This window comes from Bombina bombina, chromosome 9 (assembly GCF_027579735.1).
Source record: "Bombina bombina isolate aBomBom1 chromosome 9, aBomBom1.pri, whole genome shotgun sequence".
NCBI classification, from domain to species: Eukaryota; Metazoa; Chordata; class Amphibia; order Anura; family Bombinatoridae; genus Bombina; species Bombina bombina.
Genome location: NC_069507.1, coordinates 101,900,545 through 101,919,871, shown reverse-complemented (window position 1 = coordinate 101,919,871; position 19,327 = coordinate 101,900,545). Strand labels below are relative to the sequence as shown.

General features: G+C 36.0%; 1 protein-coding gene across 1 annotated transcript in view; it reads left to right on the top strand.

Moving 5' to 3' along the window:
- P2RX3 (purinergic receptor P2X 3) overlaps positions 1-19,327 on the top strand; it is a 136,763-nt gene that overhangs the window by 26,728 nt on the left and 90,708 nt on the right. The window contains exon 6 of the mRNA XM_053691680.1: positions 8,027-8,104. Within this exon, the coding sequence (XP_053547655.1) occupies positions 8,027-8,104 (78 nt within the window). The remainder of the gene's footprint in view (positions 1-8,026; positions 8,105-19,327) is intronic.

Genomic DNA, 19,327 nt, shown 5'->3' with positions numbered 1-19,327 from the left:
AATACACTTCGGGCTAGATTATAAAGAGTTAAGCTTTTTGTACTAGTCAGATTGCGTTTGTATTACAAGTTCCAAAAAAAAAACGTTCTTTTACTCAAGCGGTAACCCGAATAGTGCAAAAATCCTAACTTAAGTTTTCACGTGCTCGTACATGTATTCCCCTATAGAAATCAACGGAGAGGCAAAAAAATTGTAAAAAAACACCCATCACAAACAACATAGAATATTCGCATTAGAAAATGTGAAATATTTACAGTAAATACATAGTTTTGTGCAATACTTTTTTTAATACATTTTTTTTAGACAGTTTTAATATGAGCATAACTGTACTTTGTATTGTATTATTCAAGTGTTTTGTGCCACTTTTTAGTTTCGGAAAACAGTTGACCACAGCTCTGAGATCTCGGGAAGGATTGAAGCTTAATTGGCACAATTAAAAAGGGTCGCAAAAACAGTACACCATCCATTTAAATGGGGGTAGAAACATTAAAAAAAAAAATATGAAGGCTGCTAAGGTTTTGCAAAGAGCACAGGGGCTTTGCAGTGAGATTTTTCAGCCAGGTGCTTCCAGCTGTTCTAGCTGGGGAATTCCATCCCCTACTAGCCATTATTCTACCACATATGGCCCCCTACTATGAACCCCAAGGCAGCAACAAAAAATAATATACACATTAAAAAATGTTTGTCATGCCCCAAATTTTTAAACATCTTGTGCCATACTAACTGTTTCACGTGAGTGATATTGGGCTTTTGCACGCATCGGAAAGAGCGCTCGTATTACAAGTTGAAAGAATGCTCGATCATGAGAGCGCAATCACATTTAACGCTTGTCCTGTTAGCACGACTTAAAATCTTGCGTAAAGTGTAGTGAGTTCCAATAAAGTTGCACTAAACACAACATAAATACATTTAAAATTACAGTTACTCTCATATAAACACTATCTGATAAAAATGATTCATATAAATATTTTAAAAAGTTATAAGGTTTAAAAGGTATATGGAAAATGTCAAGGTGTTTGACTGCAAAGGGCTCTAATATTCAATATACATATACATCTAAATTTGAGTATTTGTGTATATTTATATAAATATATATATATGTACATATGTGTTTTACTGTATATTTACTGTACATATTTAACATTCCAATGTTCTTCACATACAGTAAAATGTTATTTTTATTGTAAATATATATTTCTAAATAAATCTGTATATACCTATACCTATATATCTATTCCTGGAGATATAAAGGTATAGATTTCTATTTTATATTAACATTATCACATATATATAGAAATATATATTTAATAATAAAAATTATTTTTTTTGTTCTATGTGACGTACATAGGTAGGCTTACCAGAAGTCCCACTTTTACTGGGATTGTCCCGGTTTGGAGGCGCTGTCCCAGTGTCCCACCCAGTTGTTTATTCTGTCCCAGTAGGGTTGCCACCTCCAGGTTTCAAATCATGTGTCCGGGTTTCAGCCCACCTGAAACCCAGACACATTATTCAAAATGACTGGACTTTAACTCTCCAGCATAGTTGGATGCTGGTACTTTGTTACATACAGCCCTGCTTAGCTTAACGTTCGTGTCCTTCAAAGTTTACATTTATTAATACAGGCTGAGTGAGCAGCATAGGGTTTTTTTAATTTTGTAGTACTACTTGGTTTATTTTTCTAAGAATTTAACACCCCCCCCCGACCCCTGGTGACATTGCCGGTAATATACCTTTAGGGGAATCATATGGGTATGACTAGGAAGTACAGACAAGCAGGATTTTTGGCCTGGATCTTGCATTACTTCATGCAGGATAGCATTTTGTCTATAATCTTCCTGCATTATGGTATAGAGTTGCTTTAGCAGGTACGTGTTTCTTTTTTACTTTCATTCAATGTTGTATTTATGCCTTATCAGTATTTGGCTCTGTTCCTTTAATTAGACACATAAAACACATATTACACTGCAGATATTAAATTGTGAAAGTGATAATTATGCTTGATGTTTGGCATTATTTAGAATTTGAGATTTAGATTAATGATTTATTTGCCATGACAACGTAATGGTGCCTTTTTCACTAGGGGGTGGTGTTATGGTCTATTTAAACTGTGTGATTCACTTGTTTGACTGAGGAAGGGTAGAGTATCCACGAAACATTACACACATAAAAGCTACTACTTTAAAAGGACCGGTAATTGCCACGCCCCCTTGACCACGCTCCTGACCACACCCCCACTGGCACCGCACCAGGTGGTCCCAGTTTCACCTCTAAAAATTATGGTAAGCCTATACATAGGAATGTAAAATATGCGTAACGCAATTCATGTTTGTGCTGTAGGTCTAACACGGTTGGGTTAGCACACATGAAGAATTAGTCATCTTAAAGCATGTTGTTGAAATATTAATAATTATCATTAAAAATGATTATACATACTGTAAAAATATATATATATTCTCTGGATTATATAGAATTTTCTACAGTATGTATATTAATTTGTAACAATTATTATTAATATTTTTAATATTTAATATTTCAAGAAGAGCACTAAATACCACTCCACCTGTAATCTAACCCTATGTTTAAGATAAATGATGAAAAAGAGTCTCTTTACAAATAAAACATCCATAGACTTTATTACAAAAAAGGGATAAAATCCAATGACACCAGCACAAAAACAGGAGACAGCTGGTCCTACTAGTTTCGGCGTAGTGCCGTAATCATAGACCTGCTGGATACTTGGAAAAGGGGCATTTAAAAGTATTACTCCACACAGTCATTGGCCACAGGGGAGCAAAAGTATACTCCCACTTAACCCTCAAGATTTATACAAATATCAAGAAAGGTGGAGGAGGAGGCTGTAAATTGAGGATATATGAAGAAGAATATTACATAATATACAGTAATGCAATAAATAGCCGACAAATATGTCTAATGTGACATCAAACAGAGAATACATAATATACTGTTATAATACATAAAAGCATCTCAATATCAAAATGTATGGATTATGAAAAACCCCATAACAGGTGTTAAATATAAGGTTACTACCTAAAAATTATTAACGATCAGTAATAAACAATAAGAAACAACAATAGCAACAAGATTCTAATATAGTTGCCCATTATTGTTAAAAGGGTATACTATAATAAGGCTAAAGGATTCTATCCCAAATGACATGGCGATAAGGATCAGTAACTTTATATACAAAGAGACACGGGATGTAATAATTATCGTTTAAACACGTATATAGAAGTTCTCTTACTCATGTACAGTACATGTCATAATTAATAATAATAATAATAATAATAATGCATAGGATTGCTTCAATCCTCTTAACTGCAAAAAGTACATGCATATTTAACATGAGATAACAGATACACACATATTGTAATGTTGTAATATAGGTGTCTCTCCAGAAACCTGCATAGAGAGATAAATAGCTTTCAAATAAACATTTCCTTTATAAAATAGTTTGGGAGTCATCTTAGACTTCTTAGATAATCTCTCCAGAACTGAGGGGTTTAGATTACTCACCGGCATGGAGAGAAATCAAATAAAATCTTTGGATTTTTTTTCAGACCCTATATTGTAATTTAGGAGCCTCTTCTTTACATACAGAATCCTTTACAGTAGGGTTGCACCGGTGCCAATACCAAGTATATGCATGAGTACTTGTACTTATGCAAATAAACTGATACCTTCACTTCCTACCCATACGCCATCTTGTGGCTTTTTTCAAACTGCATGTTCCCATTTCATTTTAAACTGGAGTGAAATTAACTAAAAATTGTTCACTTCTGTTCTGCCAATACAAATTGCTGTTATTTGTATTATTGTACGTTTGAGAGCAGTGCTCCAAAAGCTGCTACTATATAGCTGGAAGCCTATCTGGGAGAGATCACTGTACCTCTTTTAGACAAGCCCCTGAAGTACTGGGCAGTTAATAAACTGAGATTTCCAGCTCCGGCTAAAATGGCCCAAAAATATCTTTCTGCCCCATGCAGTAGTGAAAAGTGAAAGACTGTTCAGCTTAGCGTCAAATGTCCTTACTGATAAAAGAAACAGACTTATAGCTGAACATGCAGAGATGCTTCTGTTCCTTAACCCCTTAATGACCACAGCACTTTTCCATTTTCTGTCCATTTGGGACCAAGGCTATTTTTACATTTTTGCAGTGTTTGTGTTTAGCTGTAATTTTCCTCTTACTCTTTTACTGTACCCACACATATTATATACCGTTTTTCTCGCCATTAAATGGACTTTCTAAAGATACCATTATTTTCATCATATCTTATCATTTACTATAAAAAAAAATATAAAATATGAGGAAAAAATGGAAAAAAACACACTTTTTCTAACTTTGTCCCCCAAAATCTGTTACACATCTACAACCACCAAAAAACACCCATGCTAAATCATTTCTAAATTTTGTCCAGAGTTTAGAAATACCCAATGTTTACACGTTCTTTGCTTTTTTTTTGCAAGTTATAGGGCAATAAATATAAGTAGCACTTTGCTATTTCCAAACCACTTTTTTTCAAAATGAGCGCTAGTTACATTGGAACCCTGATATCTGTCAGGAATACCTGAATATCCCTTGACATGTATATATTTTTTTTTAGAAGACATCCCAAAGTATTGATCTAGGCCCATTTTGGTATATTTCATGCCACCATTTCACCACCAAATGCGATCAAATAAAAAAAATTGTTCACTTTTTCACAAATTTTTTCACAAACTTTAGGATTCTCACTGAAATTATTTACAAACAGCTTGTGCAATTATGGCATAAATGGTTGTACATTTTTCTCTGGAATCCCCTTTGTTCAGAAATAGCAGACATATATGGCTTTGACGTTGCTTTTTGGTAATTAGAAGGCCGCTAAATGCCACTGCGCACCATGCGTGTATTATGCACAGCAGGGAAGGGGTTAATAAGGGAGCATGTAGGGAGCTTTTTGGGGTAATTTTAGCTTTAGTGTAGTGTAGTAGACAACCCAAAGTATTGATCTACGCCCATTTTGGTATATTTCATGCCACCATTTCACCGCCAAATGCGATCAAATAAAGAAAAACGTTAAATTTTTCAAAATTTTAGATTTCTCACTGAAATCATTTACAAACATTTTGTGCAATTATGGCACAAATGGTTGTAAATGCTTCTCTGGGGTCTCCTTTGTTCAAAAATAGCAGACATATATGGATTTGGTGTTGCTTTTTGGTAATTAGAAGGCCGCTAAATGACACTGTGCACAACACGTGAATTATGCCCAGCAATGAAGGGGTTAATTAGGTAGCTTGTATGGAGTTTGCAGGGTTAATTTTAGCTTTAGTGTAGAGATCAGCTTCCCACCTGACACATCAGACCCCCTGATCCCTCCCAAAGAGCTCTCTTTCCTCCCCCACCCCAAAAATTGTCCCCGCCATCTTAAGTACTGGCAGAAAGTCTGCCAGTACTAAAATAAAAGGTATCCTTTTTTTATATATAGCATATTTACATATGCTGCTGTGTAAGATTCCCCCCCTTAGCCCCCAACCTCCCTGATCCCCCCCAAAACAGCTCTCTAACCCTCCCCCTCTGCCTTATTGGGGGCCATCTTGGGTACTGGCAGCTGTCTGCCAGTACCCAGTTTGCATGTAAAAATGTTTTTATTTTATTTTATTCTTGGTTTTTCTGCAGTGTAGCTTCCCCCCCCCCAGACTAATCCCCCACCCCCTCCCAGATCCCTTAGATGACTTTAAATCAGGGATTTTATCCCTCCTTTCTCCCCATAATAAAGAAAACCGTTTCTGTAGTGTAAGTGGTTCCCACCCGCTCCCTCCCCGTGCACGCGCCCGCCCACCACCCCCGTGCACGTGCGCGCGCCCGTGCGCACCCCCGGCGATACCGCCCCCGATCCCGCCCCCCTCTCTGACCAAGAAGCCATCGATGGCCGCCCACCCACCTCCCACTTCAGCTCCCACCCACCAACGAATGCGGCCATCGATGTCCGGTGCAGAGAGGGCCACAGAGTGGCTCTCTCTGCACCGGAGGGGTAAAAAATGTTATTGCAGGATGCCTCAATATCGAGGCATCCTGCAATAACCGGAAAACAGCTGGAAGTGATCAGGATCGCTTCCAGCTGCTTTCCACACTGAGGACGTGCAGGGTACGTTCTCAGGCGTTAACTGCCTTTTTTCTGAGGACGTACCCTGCACGTCCTCAGTCGTTAAGGGGTTAATAAGAACTTGCCACTAACTTTTGAAAAATTATTCTAATTGCTAGATTGCCTGTTATACTGCTAGTTCTCATCTTGAACAATTGTGCTCAAAAACATACTGTACTCTGAGGAACATCCTTAGCCAGGGCTGGACTGGGAATAAAAAGCAGCCCTGGAAAAATATGAAGACCAGCCCTATTTTCTGTTGAGTCAGTAGAATGCGAAAGCCCCATTTTCTCAAAGGGGATTACTGGGACACTCCTTCCCTAATGTTTTTTTTTTTCAGAATTAAATTACGTTACTTTGTATTAAATACAAATGTCAGATTGATGTTATATAGGCACACTACAACCCAATTGCATTCAGTAATCACCACTTTAAATTGTAGCTTTCCAGCCCCAGCCGTTATTTATTGTTGTTATTATTAATATATTTTATGATAATGTTTTTATTTATAAACATGTTCTGTGAACTTTGTGACAACAATCAAATAAAACTGTTTGATTATTTCAAAATGTCTTTTAAGTTACAGTTCATAATTATAAATAAGCTATCTTAAATCATTAGTCTGTATTGTGCTTGGTAAACTGTCATATGACATTAAAAAAAAGTATTGGTGAGTATTTGAAAAAAAGTATCGGTACTTGTATTTTTTGAGGGATCTTGCCGTATTGACTAGACTTCTTAGATCATCTCACCTGAGGACCTGATGATAAAATATTCTCCTGCTTGGAGAGAAATTGTAATAAAGACTTCACAGGGTCTGCACTCACTGAATGGTAATAGAAAAAGTGCAGAACCCTCCAGCACTGCAAGATCTCTCACAAGATTCTAGACAGGAGAATTTTGCTCTACTTGTCTAAGGGGTGCTCTCTGTATTTCTGTATGTGAAGGAGAGAAAAGCCCAGTGCAATACAGCACTTCATGATATGAAAGTTTTGTTACATTTACACTTTGGGCTTTGTATTTTATATTACTTTACACTTCAGATTGGTTCATTCAGTATTAGTACATTTAAAGGGACAGTCAACACCATAATTTTTGTTGTTTAAAAAGAAAGATAATCCCTTTATTACCCATTCCCCAGTTCTGCACAACCAACACAGTTATATTAATACACTTTTTACCTCTGTAATTATCTTGTATCTAAGCTTCTGCTGACTGCCCCCTTATTTCAGTTCTTTTGACAGACATGCAGTTTAGCCAATCAGTGCTCAGTCCTAGGTCAGTTTACGTGCATGAGCTCAATGTTATCTATATGAAACATGTGAACTAATGCCCTCTAGTGGTCAAAATGTATTCAGATTAGAGGCAGTCTTCAAGGTCTAAGAAATTAGCATATGAACCTCCTAGTTTTAGCTTTCAACTAAGAATACCAAGAGAACAAAGCAAAATTGGTGATAAAAGTAAATTGGGAAGTTGTTTAAAATTGCATACCCTATTTAAATCATGAAAGTTTTTTGGGGACTTGACTGTCCCTTTAAGCTTTGCACTTTCTATTTTATATTTTAATACACTTTATATTAGATCCAGTGATAATTTTATACATTCTGATTATGTTTTAAAAGTTACTTTAACAAATTAGGATGATACGTTTTATATTATAATATAAGTGTATTCCGTTTAGTAACTAAACTGATTTGGAATATTATATATATATCATAACAAATGTAATAAAGTAAATGTACACATATAAAATTATTATTACAATTATAAGAATATTGTGTGAGGGTTTTATAGTGTAGAATATGTGTTTAAATAATATCTGTGTAAGGTTCAATTTGATAATTCAGTGCTCATGCTGCCTTGTGTGGTTTTCTTTTCAGGCCTATCTTGATGGAAGCAGAGAATTTTACAATTTTTGTGAAAAACAGTGTGAGATTTCCTTTGTTTGACTTTGAAAAGTGAGTATAATCAGACATCCTTATATAAAATACTTTGGGCCAGATTACAAGTGGCGCGCTTTTGTTCGAGCACAAACACCTCCAGAAGTACACAAGTTAGCGCACATATTACAAGTTAAAAGTAAAATGTTTGTTCATGAGCGAAAGTCAACTAACTTCAGGACTTTGACTAAGTTTTTCTCCCCATAGATTTCAATGGACAGTGTAATGTACTATGTATTTTTAAGTAGACATTTCTATATATGTCTGATGTGTTTTTTTGTAAAATGTATATTTATCTATCAATAAATATCTATCAATCTATCTACCTATCTATCTATACAGTATATATATATATATATATATATATATATATATACTTATATACAGATATATACAGGAATATCTTTTTAAAAATACAAAAGAACATTTTCCCCTGTGTGAAGAACATTGTAATGCAATTTTTTCAGGTGTTTAAGTGGAAAGGGCTCCAAAGTATAGTTACAAATGCAAGTTAGCGTGAACGGGATATTTCAATATCACACGCTCTAATATTAGGAAATCACTTGTAATCTAGCCTATGTGTTCTCTATGTGTTGTCTTAGAATCTGCAAACAGTATGTGTATGACATATACATAAAGCAAATTATATGTAAATAGCATGAAATATCTCAACCAATCTCTTTCTCTTTTTATATCATATGAGTGTATCCCAGAAACTTCATTTTTTTTACAATATATAGTTAATACTACAGTGAGTGCAGATCTCTCTATTATTGGATTATATATATATTAATCATTCCTGAGGAACTGCCATTGTGCAGAAAACGCGTAGGAATCCACTATTTTTTGCCTGATGCCTTAGATATATGCTTATTAACTATAAGTAACAAACAAACACTATTGATCCTATACTAGCTTTTATGATATATTTTCTCTAACATTCTACTTATTATAGACAAAATACAAAATAATATTCAGAATGTTAGATTTTCATGGCAGATATTAAGCAGTAATCTTATCCAGTATAATTATTTTTCTATGTAAAATATAGACTCTCAAGAATAGTTCAACCTATATGTAATACCCAATTAGGAGATCTTGAACAGGATGTGGCCAATGATATGGCAGCTACTTGTGTCTAGCATTCTGAGCAGGACTTTTGCACATCCCTTAACGGACCACTTGTAATCTAGCCCATACATTGGAATAAACAAAAAAGGTAATTTTAAGCCATAACCTTAGCAATTCCTCCCAGTTTATTGACTAGATTCTGCAAACCAATGAACTTTGATAAGATGTTGATCTGTATATACACCAAAGGGCACTTTGCTTAAAAATCAAGGGCCTTATTAAAAAAGAGACGCCAAACATTTTCAAGCATTTTCTCTTATAATTAAATAAATTAATTAATCCTTTATATTCAAACAAATGGCTGCAAATTGCTTGATTATAACGTTTAGTGAATATGAAGCCAAAATGAAGCAGAAGGTTGTACAGGCATACCTCATTTTATTTTGCTTTGCCTTATTGCGCTTCAGAGATATTTCTCTTTTTACAAATTGAAGGTTTGTGCAACTCTGTGTCTAACAAGTCTATTGGCATCACTTTTCCAACATATATACACACATAACACATAAAAGCACATGAATACACATATACACACACCTATTTATACATACCACTAGGGATGAATGAATGTTTAGCAATATTCGAAAAATGAAACAAATTTTAACACATTCGTTCGAATCAATTTTTGAATGTTTGTACAACATTCTAACATTCGTTTAATGTTATAGTATTTCTAATGCTTTCTTTAAATGTAATATTCGATTTGAATTTTTTAATTGATGTCTTTGTATTGATATTTGTATTGAAAAAAATTGAGTTGATATATTTGTAATAAGATGAAAAAGAAAAAAGAGGGCGCCAAATAGCGTGATAACGTTTTTTTCAGAGTGAAAGGTATTTAACACAAATGTTGCGCTTACCAGAAGAAATTGCACTGTACTCTGACCAGTGCAGTATCGCCTGCTGGCACTTTATTCAGCGTCCAGTACACTGCACATTGATAGATTTTCTCCGAATATCCCTTGTCTTTTTGATGAGTCTGCTTTGTATCTGATGAAACGACCCTTTGTTGGTTGAGAAACGCATCATTAAAGCTCTTTTATTCATATATGGAAGTTGTTCACTATTTTTTATTTAGTTCTGTCAAGTTTTAATAGTTACAACAATTTTTATTCAGCTCTATCTAGTTGTAACAGCTAATAGACTTTCCTTCACCAAGCTAACCTGCACAGCTACAGCTGAAGGCACTATACACAGAGCCGTATACTTAAGGGAGCAGAAAGACTCTGAGAGGACTCATCATCACACAGTGTACTAGCCGCTGTTAAAGTGCTAGCAGGCGAGACAGCACTGGTCATAGCACAGTGCAATAACCTTTGGTAAGCATATTACATGTCTTTTCCATTTCTTTGAAAAGATAATATTACTCTATGTGGAGCTTCCTTTGTGTTTTCTAAGGTTAATACACTCATCAAAAAGACAAGGGATATTCAGAGAAAATCTATCAATGTGCAGTGTACTGGCCGCTGAATAAAGTGCCAGCAGGCGATACTGCACTGGTCAGAGTACAGTGCAATTTCTTCTGGTAAGCGCAACATTTGTGTTAAATACCTTTCACTCTGAAAAAAACGTTATCACGCTATTTGGCGCCCTCTTTTTTCTTTTTCATCTTATAACAGTGACATCCCTGCTCTCTGGGACCAAGAGGAGCTGCCCTGCCAGGAAACCTCCGGCGGTGATCTCTTTTTTTACATGGACTATTAATATTGCGATCATACATTATAAGTGGGACACAGTATTTTATTTTTATTTTGTATTTTTTGATATCAATTATATTGTTGTGAATTACATTTTTAGCCCCTGTTTTTTTCCCATCCCCCACCCCTTCCCCCTTTTTTGAAATCTGTCAGCACGCCTTTTTATCCCCGTCTGGGATATTACAGAGTATATTTGTAATAGTATTTCTAGTGCTCTCTTTAAATGTAATATTCGAATTATGCAATATTCAAAATAGAAAAATTAAAATGGATATATTTGTATCTATTATGTATTAATTTACTAAATTCCCTACCACATGAACTATTGAACTTCTGAATAGTATTTGTTAAATCGAATGTTACATTCAAAAACTGTAAATAGTATTCGAATGTAAATTTTGATGAATTAAAGTGCCCCTGTTTTTAATCGAATTTTTAAAAAACGGGCACTTTAGCATCAAAATTTACATTCACTTTAAGGTTTGTACATTTTTTTTTTTAGACATAATACTATTGCGCACTTAAAGGGACACTGAACCCAATTTTTTTCTTTCATGATTTAGATAGAGCATGCAATTTTAAGCAACTTTCTAATTTACTCCTATTATCATTTTTTCTTCATTCTCTTGCTAACTTTATTTGGAAGAAGGCATCTAAGCTAAGAAGCCAGCTAGTTTTTGGTTTAGACAGCACTTGTTTATTGGTGGGTGAATTTATCCACCAATTAACAAGAACAACCAGGTTGTTCACCAAAAACGTGAGAAGTATGGCCAAAGCGCCTACCTGACAGAGGCTGGGTCTTAATAATAGCAATCTTTTAAAACGTTTTACAATATAAAACATAAATATGGATCCATGTATTAAAAAAAATGTTCTTAAACAATAGTAAATTCTAATTCTAATCGATGATTTCTAAAACAATGACCGTATAGACGAATATAACATATAAGGTAGGAAAAATCTGATTGGCTGATCCAATCAGCCAATCAGATTGAGCTCACATTCTATTGGCTGTTCCGATCAGCCAATAGAATGCTAGCTCAATCTGATTGGCTGATTGGATCAGCCAATCGGATTGAACTTGAATCTGATTGGCTGATTTAATCAGCCAATCAGATTTTTCCAACCTTAATTCCGATTGGCTGATAGAACCCTATCAGCCAATCGGAATTCGAGGGACGCCATCTTGGATAACTTCATTTAAAGGAACCTTCATTCGGCGAGTAGGCGTCGGTTGAAGAGGATGGATCCGCGTTGGCTGGAAGAAGATGGCTCCGCTCCACTCTGGATGGATGAAGATAGTAGATGCCGCTTGGATGAAAATGTCTGCCGGTCCGGCTGTCCTCTTCTGCCCGGATAGGATGATGACTTCTGCCTCTCCGGATGTCCTCTTTTGGTCCATTGGTGCCCAGCTGGGTGAACACGACTCAAGGTAGGGAGATCTTCAGGGGGGTAGTGTTAGGTTTATTTAAGGGGGGTTTGGGTTAGAGTAGGGGTATGTGGGTGGTGGGTTTCAATGTTGGGGGGGTTGTATTTTTTTTTACAGGCAAAAGAGCTGATTACTTAGGGGCATGTCCCGCAAAAAGCCCTTTTAATGGCTGGTAAAAGAGCTGGTTACTTTTTAATTTAGAATAGGGTAGGCACCTTTATTATTTTGGGGGACTTTTTTATTTTATTAGGGGGCTTAGAGTAGGTGTAATTAGCCTAATATTCTTGTACTCTTTTTTAATTTTCTGTAATTTAGTGTTTGTTTTTTTTGTAATTTAGTTTAGTTTATTTAATTGTTTGTAATTGTAGGTAATTTATTTAATTAATTTATTGATAGTGTAGTGTTAGGTTTAATTGTAACTTAGGTTAGGATTTATTTTACAGGTAATTTTGTAATTATTTTAACTAGGTAGCTATTAAATAGTTAATAACAATTTAATAGCTATTGTACCTAGTTAAAATAAATACAAAGTTGCCTGTAAAATAAATATAAATCCTAAAATAGCTACAATATAATTATTCGTAATATTGTAGCTATATTAGGGTTTATTTTACAGGTAAGTATTTAGTTTTAAATAGGAATACTTTAGTTAATAAGAGTTAATTTATTTATTTAGATTAAAATTATATTTAATTTAGGGGGGTGTTAGGGTTAGGGTTAGACTTAGCTTTAGGGGTTAATACATTTATTAGAGTAGCGGCGAGGTCCGGTCGGCAGATTAGGGGTTAATACTTGAAGTTAGGTGGCGGCGATGTTAGGGAGGGCAGATTAGGGGTTAATACTATTTATTATAGGGTTTGTGAGGCGGGAGTGCGGCGGTTTAGGGGTTAATACATTTATTATAGTGGCGGCAAGGTCCGATCGGCAGATTAGGGGTTAATAAGTGTAGTTAGGTAGCGGCGACGTTGGGGGGGCAGATTAGGGGTTAATAAATATTATGTAGGTGTCGGCGATGTTAGGGGCAGCAGATTAGGGGTTCATAGGGATAATGTAGGTGGCAGTGGTGTGCGGTCGGCAGATTAGGGGTTAAAAATATTTATTATAGTGGCGGCGATGTGGGGGGCCTCGGTTTAGGGGTACATAGGTAGTTTATGGGTGTTAGTGCACTTTAGAGCACTGTAGTTAAGAGTTTTATAAACCGGAGTTAGCCCATAAAGCTCTTAACTACTGACTTTTTTTTGTGGCTGGAGTCTTGTCGGTAGAGGGTCTACCGCTCACTTCAGCAAAGACTCTAAATACCAGCGTTAGGCAGATCCCATTGAAAAGATAGGATACGCAATGGCGTAAGGGGATCTGCAGTATGGAAAAGTTGCGGCTTGAAAGTGAGCGTTAGACCCTTTCCTGCCTGACTCTAAATACCAGCGGCCGGCCAAAACTAGCGTTAGGACCCCTTAACGCTGCTTTTGACGGCTAACGCAGAACTCTAAATCTAGCCGAAAGTTACAAGTGTAGCAAATTTACGCCTAGATTTAGAGTTTGGCGTTAGCCGTCAAAACCAGCGTTAGGGGCTCCTAACGCTGTTTTTTACCGCCCTCTGGTATTTAGAGTCAGTCAGGAAAGGGTCTAACGCTCACTTTGCAGCCACGACTTTTCCATACCGCAGATCCCCTTACGCCAATTGCGTATCCTATCTTTTCAATGGGATCTTTCTAACGCCGGTATTTAGAGTCGTGGCTGAAGTGAGCGTTAGAAATACTCCAGCCGCAGAGAAAAGCCAGGAGTTAAGAGCTTTCTGGGCTAACGCCGATTCATAAAGCTCTTAACTACTGTGCTCTAAAGTACACTAACACCCATAAACTACCTATGTACCCCTAAACCGAGGCCCCCCCCACACCGCCGCCACTCTATTAAATTTTTTTAACCCCTAATCTGCCGACCGTACAACGCCGCAACCTACATTATCCCTATGTACCCCTAATCTGCTGTAACACCGCCGACCCCTATATTATATTTATTAACCCCTAATCTGCCCCCCACAACGTCGCCGCCACCTACCTACACTTATTAACCCCTAATCTGCCGACTGGACCTCACCGCTACTATAATAAAGTTATTAACCCCTAATCCGCCTCACTCCCGCCTCAATAACCCTATAATAAATATAATTAACCCCTAATCTGCCCTCCCTAACATCACCGACACCTAACTTCAAGTATTAACCCCTAATCTGCCGACCGGACCTCACCGCTACTCTATTAAATTTATTTACCCCTAAAGCTAAGTCTAACCCGAACCCTAACAACCCCCTAAGTTAAATATAATTTAAATCTAACAAAATAAATTAACTCTTATTATATAAATTATTCCTATTTAAAGCTAAAAACTTACCTGAAAAATAAACCCTAATATAGCTACAATATAAATTATAATTATATTGTAGCTATTTTAGGATTTATATTTATTTTACAGGCAACTTTGTATTTATTTTAACTAGGTACAATAGCTATTAAATAGTTATTAACTATTTAATAGCTTACCTAGCTAAAATAAACTGAAATTTACCTGTAAAATAAATCCTAACCTAAGTTATAATTACACCTAACACTACACTATACTTTAATAAATTATTCCTATTTAAAAATAAATACTTACCTGTAAAATAAACCCTAATATAGCTACAATATAAATAATAATTATATTGTAGCTATCTTAGGATTTATATTTATTTTACAGGTAACTTTGTATTTATTTTAGCTAGTTAGAATAGTTATGAAATAGTTATTAACTATTTAATAACTACCTAGCTAAAAGAAATACAAAATTACCTGTAAAATAAATCCTAACCTAAGTTACAATTAAACCTAACACTACACTATCAATAAATTAATTAAATACAATACCTACAAATAAATACAATTAAATAAACTAACTAAAGTACAAAAAATAAAAAAGAACTAAGTTAAAAAAAATAAAAAAATATTTACAAACATTAGAAAAATATTACAACAATTTTAAGCTAATTACACCTACTCTAAGCCCCCTAATAAAATAACAAAGCCCCCCAAAATAAAAAAATGCCCTACCCTATTCTAAAATAAAAATAGAAAAGCTCTTTTACCTTACCAGCCCTTAAAAGGGCCTTTTGCGGTGCATGCCCCAAAGAATTCAGCTCTTTTGCCTGGAAAAAAAAACATACAATACCCCCCCCCAACATTACAACCCACCACCCACATACCCCTAATCTAACCCAAACCCCCCTTAAATAAACCTAACACTAAGCCCCTGAAGATCTTCCTACCTTATCTTCACCACACCGGGTATCACCGATCCGTCCAGGCTCCGATGTCTTGATCCAAGCCCAAGCGGGGGCTGAACGTCCATCCTCCGGCTGAAGTCTTGATCCAAGCGGCGGCTGAAGAAGTCCATCATCGGGCAGAAGTCTTCATCCTATCCGGGCAGAAGAGGACATCCGGACCGGCAAACATCTTCATCCAAGCGGCATCTTCTATGTTCTTCCATCCGACGACTAGCGGCTCCATCTTCAAGACCTCCGGCACGGATCCATCCTCTTCTTCCGACGACTAGATGATGAATGAAGGTTCCTTTAAGGGACGTCATCCAAGATGGCGTCCCTCAAATTCCGATTGGCTGATAGGATTCTATCAGCCAATCGGCATTAAGGTAGGAAAATTCTGATTGGCTGATGGAATCAGCCAATCAGATTCAAGTTCAATCCGATTGGCTGATTGAATCAGCCAATCAGATTGAGCTCACATTCTATTGGCTGATCGGAACAGCCAATAGAATGCGAGCTCAATCTGATTGGCTGATTGGATCAGCCAATCGGATTGAACTTGAATCTGATTGGCTGATTCCATCACAAATCTCTCCAATTGTCTACGCGTTTCGGCCCTATAGTGGGGCCTTTTTCAAGACAGTCACTGTCTTGAAAAAGGCCCCACTATAGGGCCGAAACGCGTAGACAATTTGAGAGATTTGTGAGGCTCATATGCTACCAGGACCAAGGCTGTTTGGGTGAGTTGTTTACCAATAGATTCAGCTCCCTTAAGCCTATTGTTTAGTGCACTTTTATATCTTTTTTCACAGGTTTTGACGATCATTGGATTAAAAGACCTTTTTTTCATCTACATCATTGGCCTAAACCCGGATTATTTCCTAACTGAACTTTGGACTTTGTTGATTCTCACAAAAATTGTTTTAATGACTGTAGAAATTTATTGTGTTTTTTATTAAGGTTTAGCATAACTGAGATTATGTTTTAGGACACAATTATTGCTTTTAATAAGATCTTAAGATCAATACCCTAATCTTAGACATTATAGCCATAAGTACAGCATTGGTTATCTGTTCCAACCTATCTATTTTTTTGATATATGTTTTTTGATATATATATATATATATATTTTTTTTACCGTGACTTTTTACCGTAATTGGTTAACCTCAAACAGATCATACCGGTATTCGATCTTTGTTAACACATTTTTCAAGGTATTATGTATATGCTTTTTTCACTTGATTGAACCCACTTTTAGCATCCTAAGATTTAGTTCATTTTGTGTGTATATGAATGATATTTGATTTATTTCACTGTCACTGTACACTGTCAGCACACATCTTTATATATTTTTATATATTTTTTATATATTTTTTGATATATTCTGTTTGTTGTGATTTAGTTAATCAGTGAGTTGTCGTTCACCAATTGTGATATTATCACATATCTAGTCCCTTTGTGTATATTTCATAAGAGACCATATTGGGGCTTACACTGTTCCCAGTGTGATCTGTTTTTGCATACACTCCATCACATTTGAGTAATAAAATTGATACTGTGGTCCAAATTTCCACTATCAGACACATCTGGTTTATCGTAGTGAGACATAGTTCTAGTTCTGTGATACCGCTGGAATATTGTTAGTATCCAGTTTACTCGAAGATTCATTGATCTTAAACTGTGTATCTTTTAAAAATCTGATTTTTGTTATTAAAAGAAGTTTTTACCTATTTTAGTACTCATTTGATTTTATCTCAGCTCTTTATACACCTTAGAATATTGGTGATATTGATTAGGGAACCTGGAGTTTACCTTAGCCTCTAAGGCGCTCCTATAAGCTATTAAATAGTTAATAACTATTTAATAGCTATTGTACCTGGTTAAAATAAATACAAAGTTACCTGTAAAATAAATATTAATCCTAAAATAGCTACAATATAATTATAATTTATATTGTAGCTATATTAGGGTTTATTTTACAGGTAAGTATTTAGCTTTAAATAGGAATAATTTATTTAATAAGAGTTAATTTATTTCGTTAGAATAAAATTATATTTAACTTAGGGGGTGTTAGGGTTAGGGTTAGACTTAGCTTTAGGGGTTAATACATTTATTATAGTAGCGGTGAGGTCCGGTCGGCAGATTAGGGGTTAATACTTGAAGTTAGGTGTCGGTGATGTTAGGGAGGGCAGATTAGGGGTTAATACTATTTATTATAGGGTTATTGAGGCGGGAGTGAGGCGGATTAGGGGTTAATAACTTTATTATAGTAGCGGCGAGGTCCGGTCGGCAGATTAGGGGTTAATAAGTGTAGGTAGGTGTCGGCGACGTTGAGGGGGGCAGATTAGGGGTTAATAAATATAATATAGGGGTCGGCGGTGTTAGGGGCAGCAGATTAGGGGTACATAGGGATAACGTAGGTGGCGGCGGTGTACGGAGCGGCAGATTAGGGGTTAATAATAATATGCAGGGGTCAGCGATAGCGGGGGCGGCAGGTTAGGGGTTAATAAGTGTAAGGTTAGGGGTGTTTAGACTCGGGGTACATGTTAGGGTGTTAGGTGCAGACATAGGAAGTGTTTTCCCATAGGAAACAATGGGGCTGCGTTAGGAGCTGAACGCTGCTTTTTTGCAGGTGTTAGGTTTTTTTTCAGCTCAAACTGCCCCATTGTTTCCTATGGGGGAATCGTGCACGAGCATGTTTTTGAAGCTGGCCGCGTCCGTAAGCACCGCTGGTATTTAGAGTTGCAGTGGCGGTAAATTATGCTCTACGCTCCCTTTTTGGAGCCTAACGCAGCCCTTCTGCGAACTCTAAATACCAGCGGTATTTAAAAGGTGCAGGGGAAAAAAAGCCAGCGTTAGCTACGCGGGTCGTTACCGACAAAACTCTAAATCTAGCCGAAAGTTAATGAAAAACAATTGTATCCTTATGTCTGAAAAATAATTAACTCCAGCATATGTGTCCTGAAAACTCGTGAAACAAAAAATTTGTGTGCAGCAAAGTTAAAGTTATTAATATGCAACAAAAATATGCAACAAAAATATGTGTAGGAAATGCTTGAAATCTTTAAAAATAAAAATATATATATATGAAAAAATAGATTGTGCGGCAAATAAATTGTTTATGTGCAAAAAAAGATCTGGTTTGAATCCAAAAAGTGCTCCAAAAAAACTATTCCATCAAAAATGTGTAAAAGTCAGTGAAGAAAATTGACGAAAAATGAAAAAAAATGAAAATTGGCAATTTATATGTCCAACTGAGCAATGTTGAGCTCAGTTCCCCCTCACTAAGTTCCGGTTACTTAATCAGCAATGTTGGGCTGAAGGGAGAGTGGGCTGGCATCTAAACTTACATTCTTGCTTTTCAAATAAAGATACCAGGAGAATGAAGAACATTTGATAATAGGATAATTAGAAAGTTGCTTAAAATTGCATGCTCTATCTGACTCTAGAAAGAAACAAAATCTGGGTTCAGTGTCCCTTTAATAGACTACAGTAGTGTAAATGAAACTTTTATATGCACTGGGAAACAAAAACAATACTGTGACTCACTTTATTGCTATATTTGCTTTATTGCTTTGGTCTGGAACCATACCAGCAATACCTCAGAGGTATGGCTGTATATTTGCTTGAAAACCATGCAAATGCTTGTATCATTGCTTGTAAATCACATGACATTTTATGAAATCAAATGT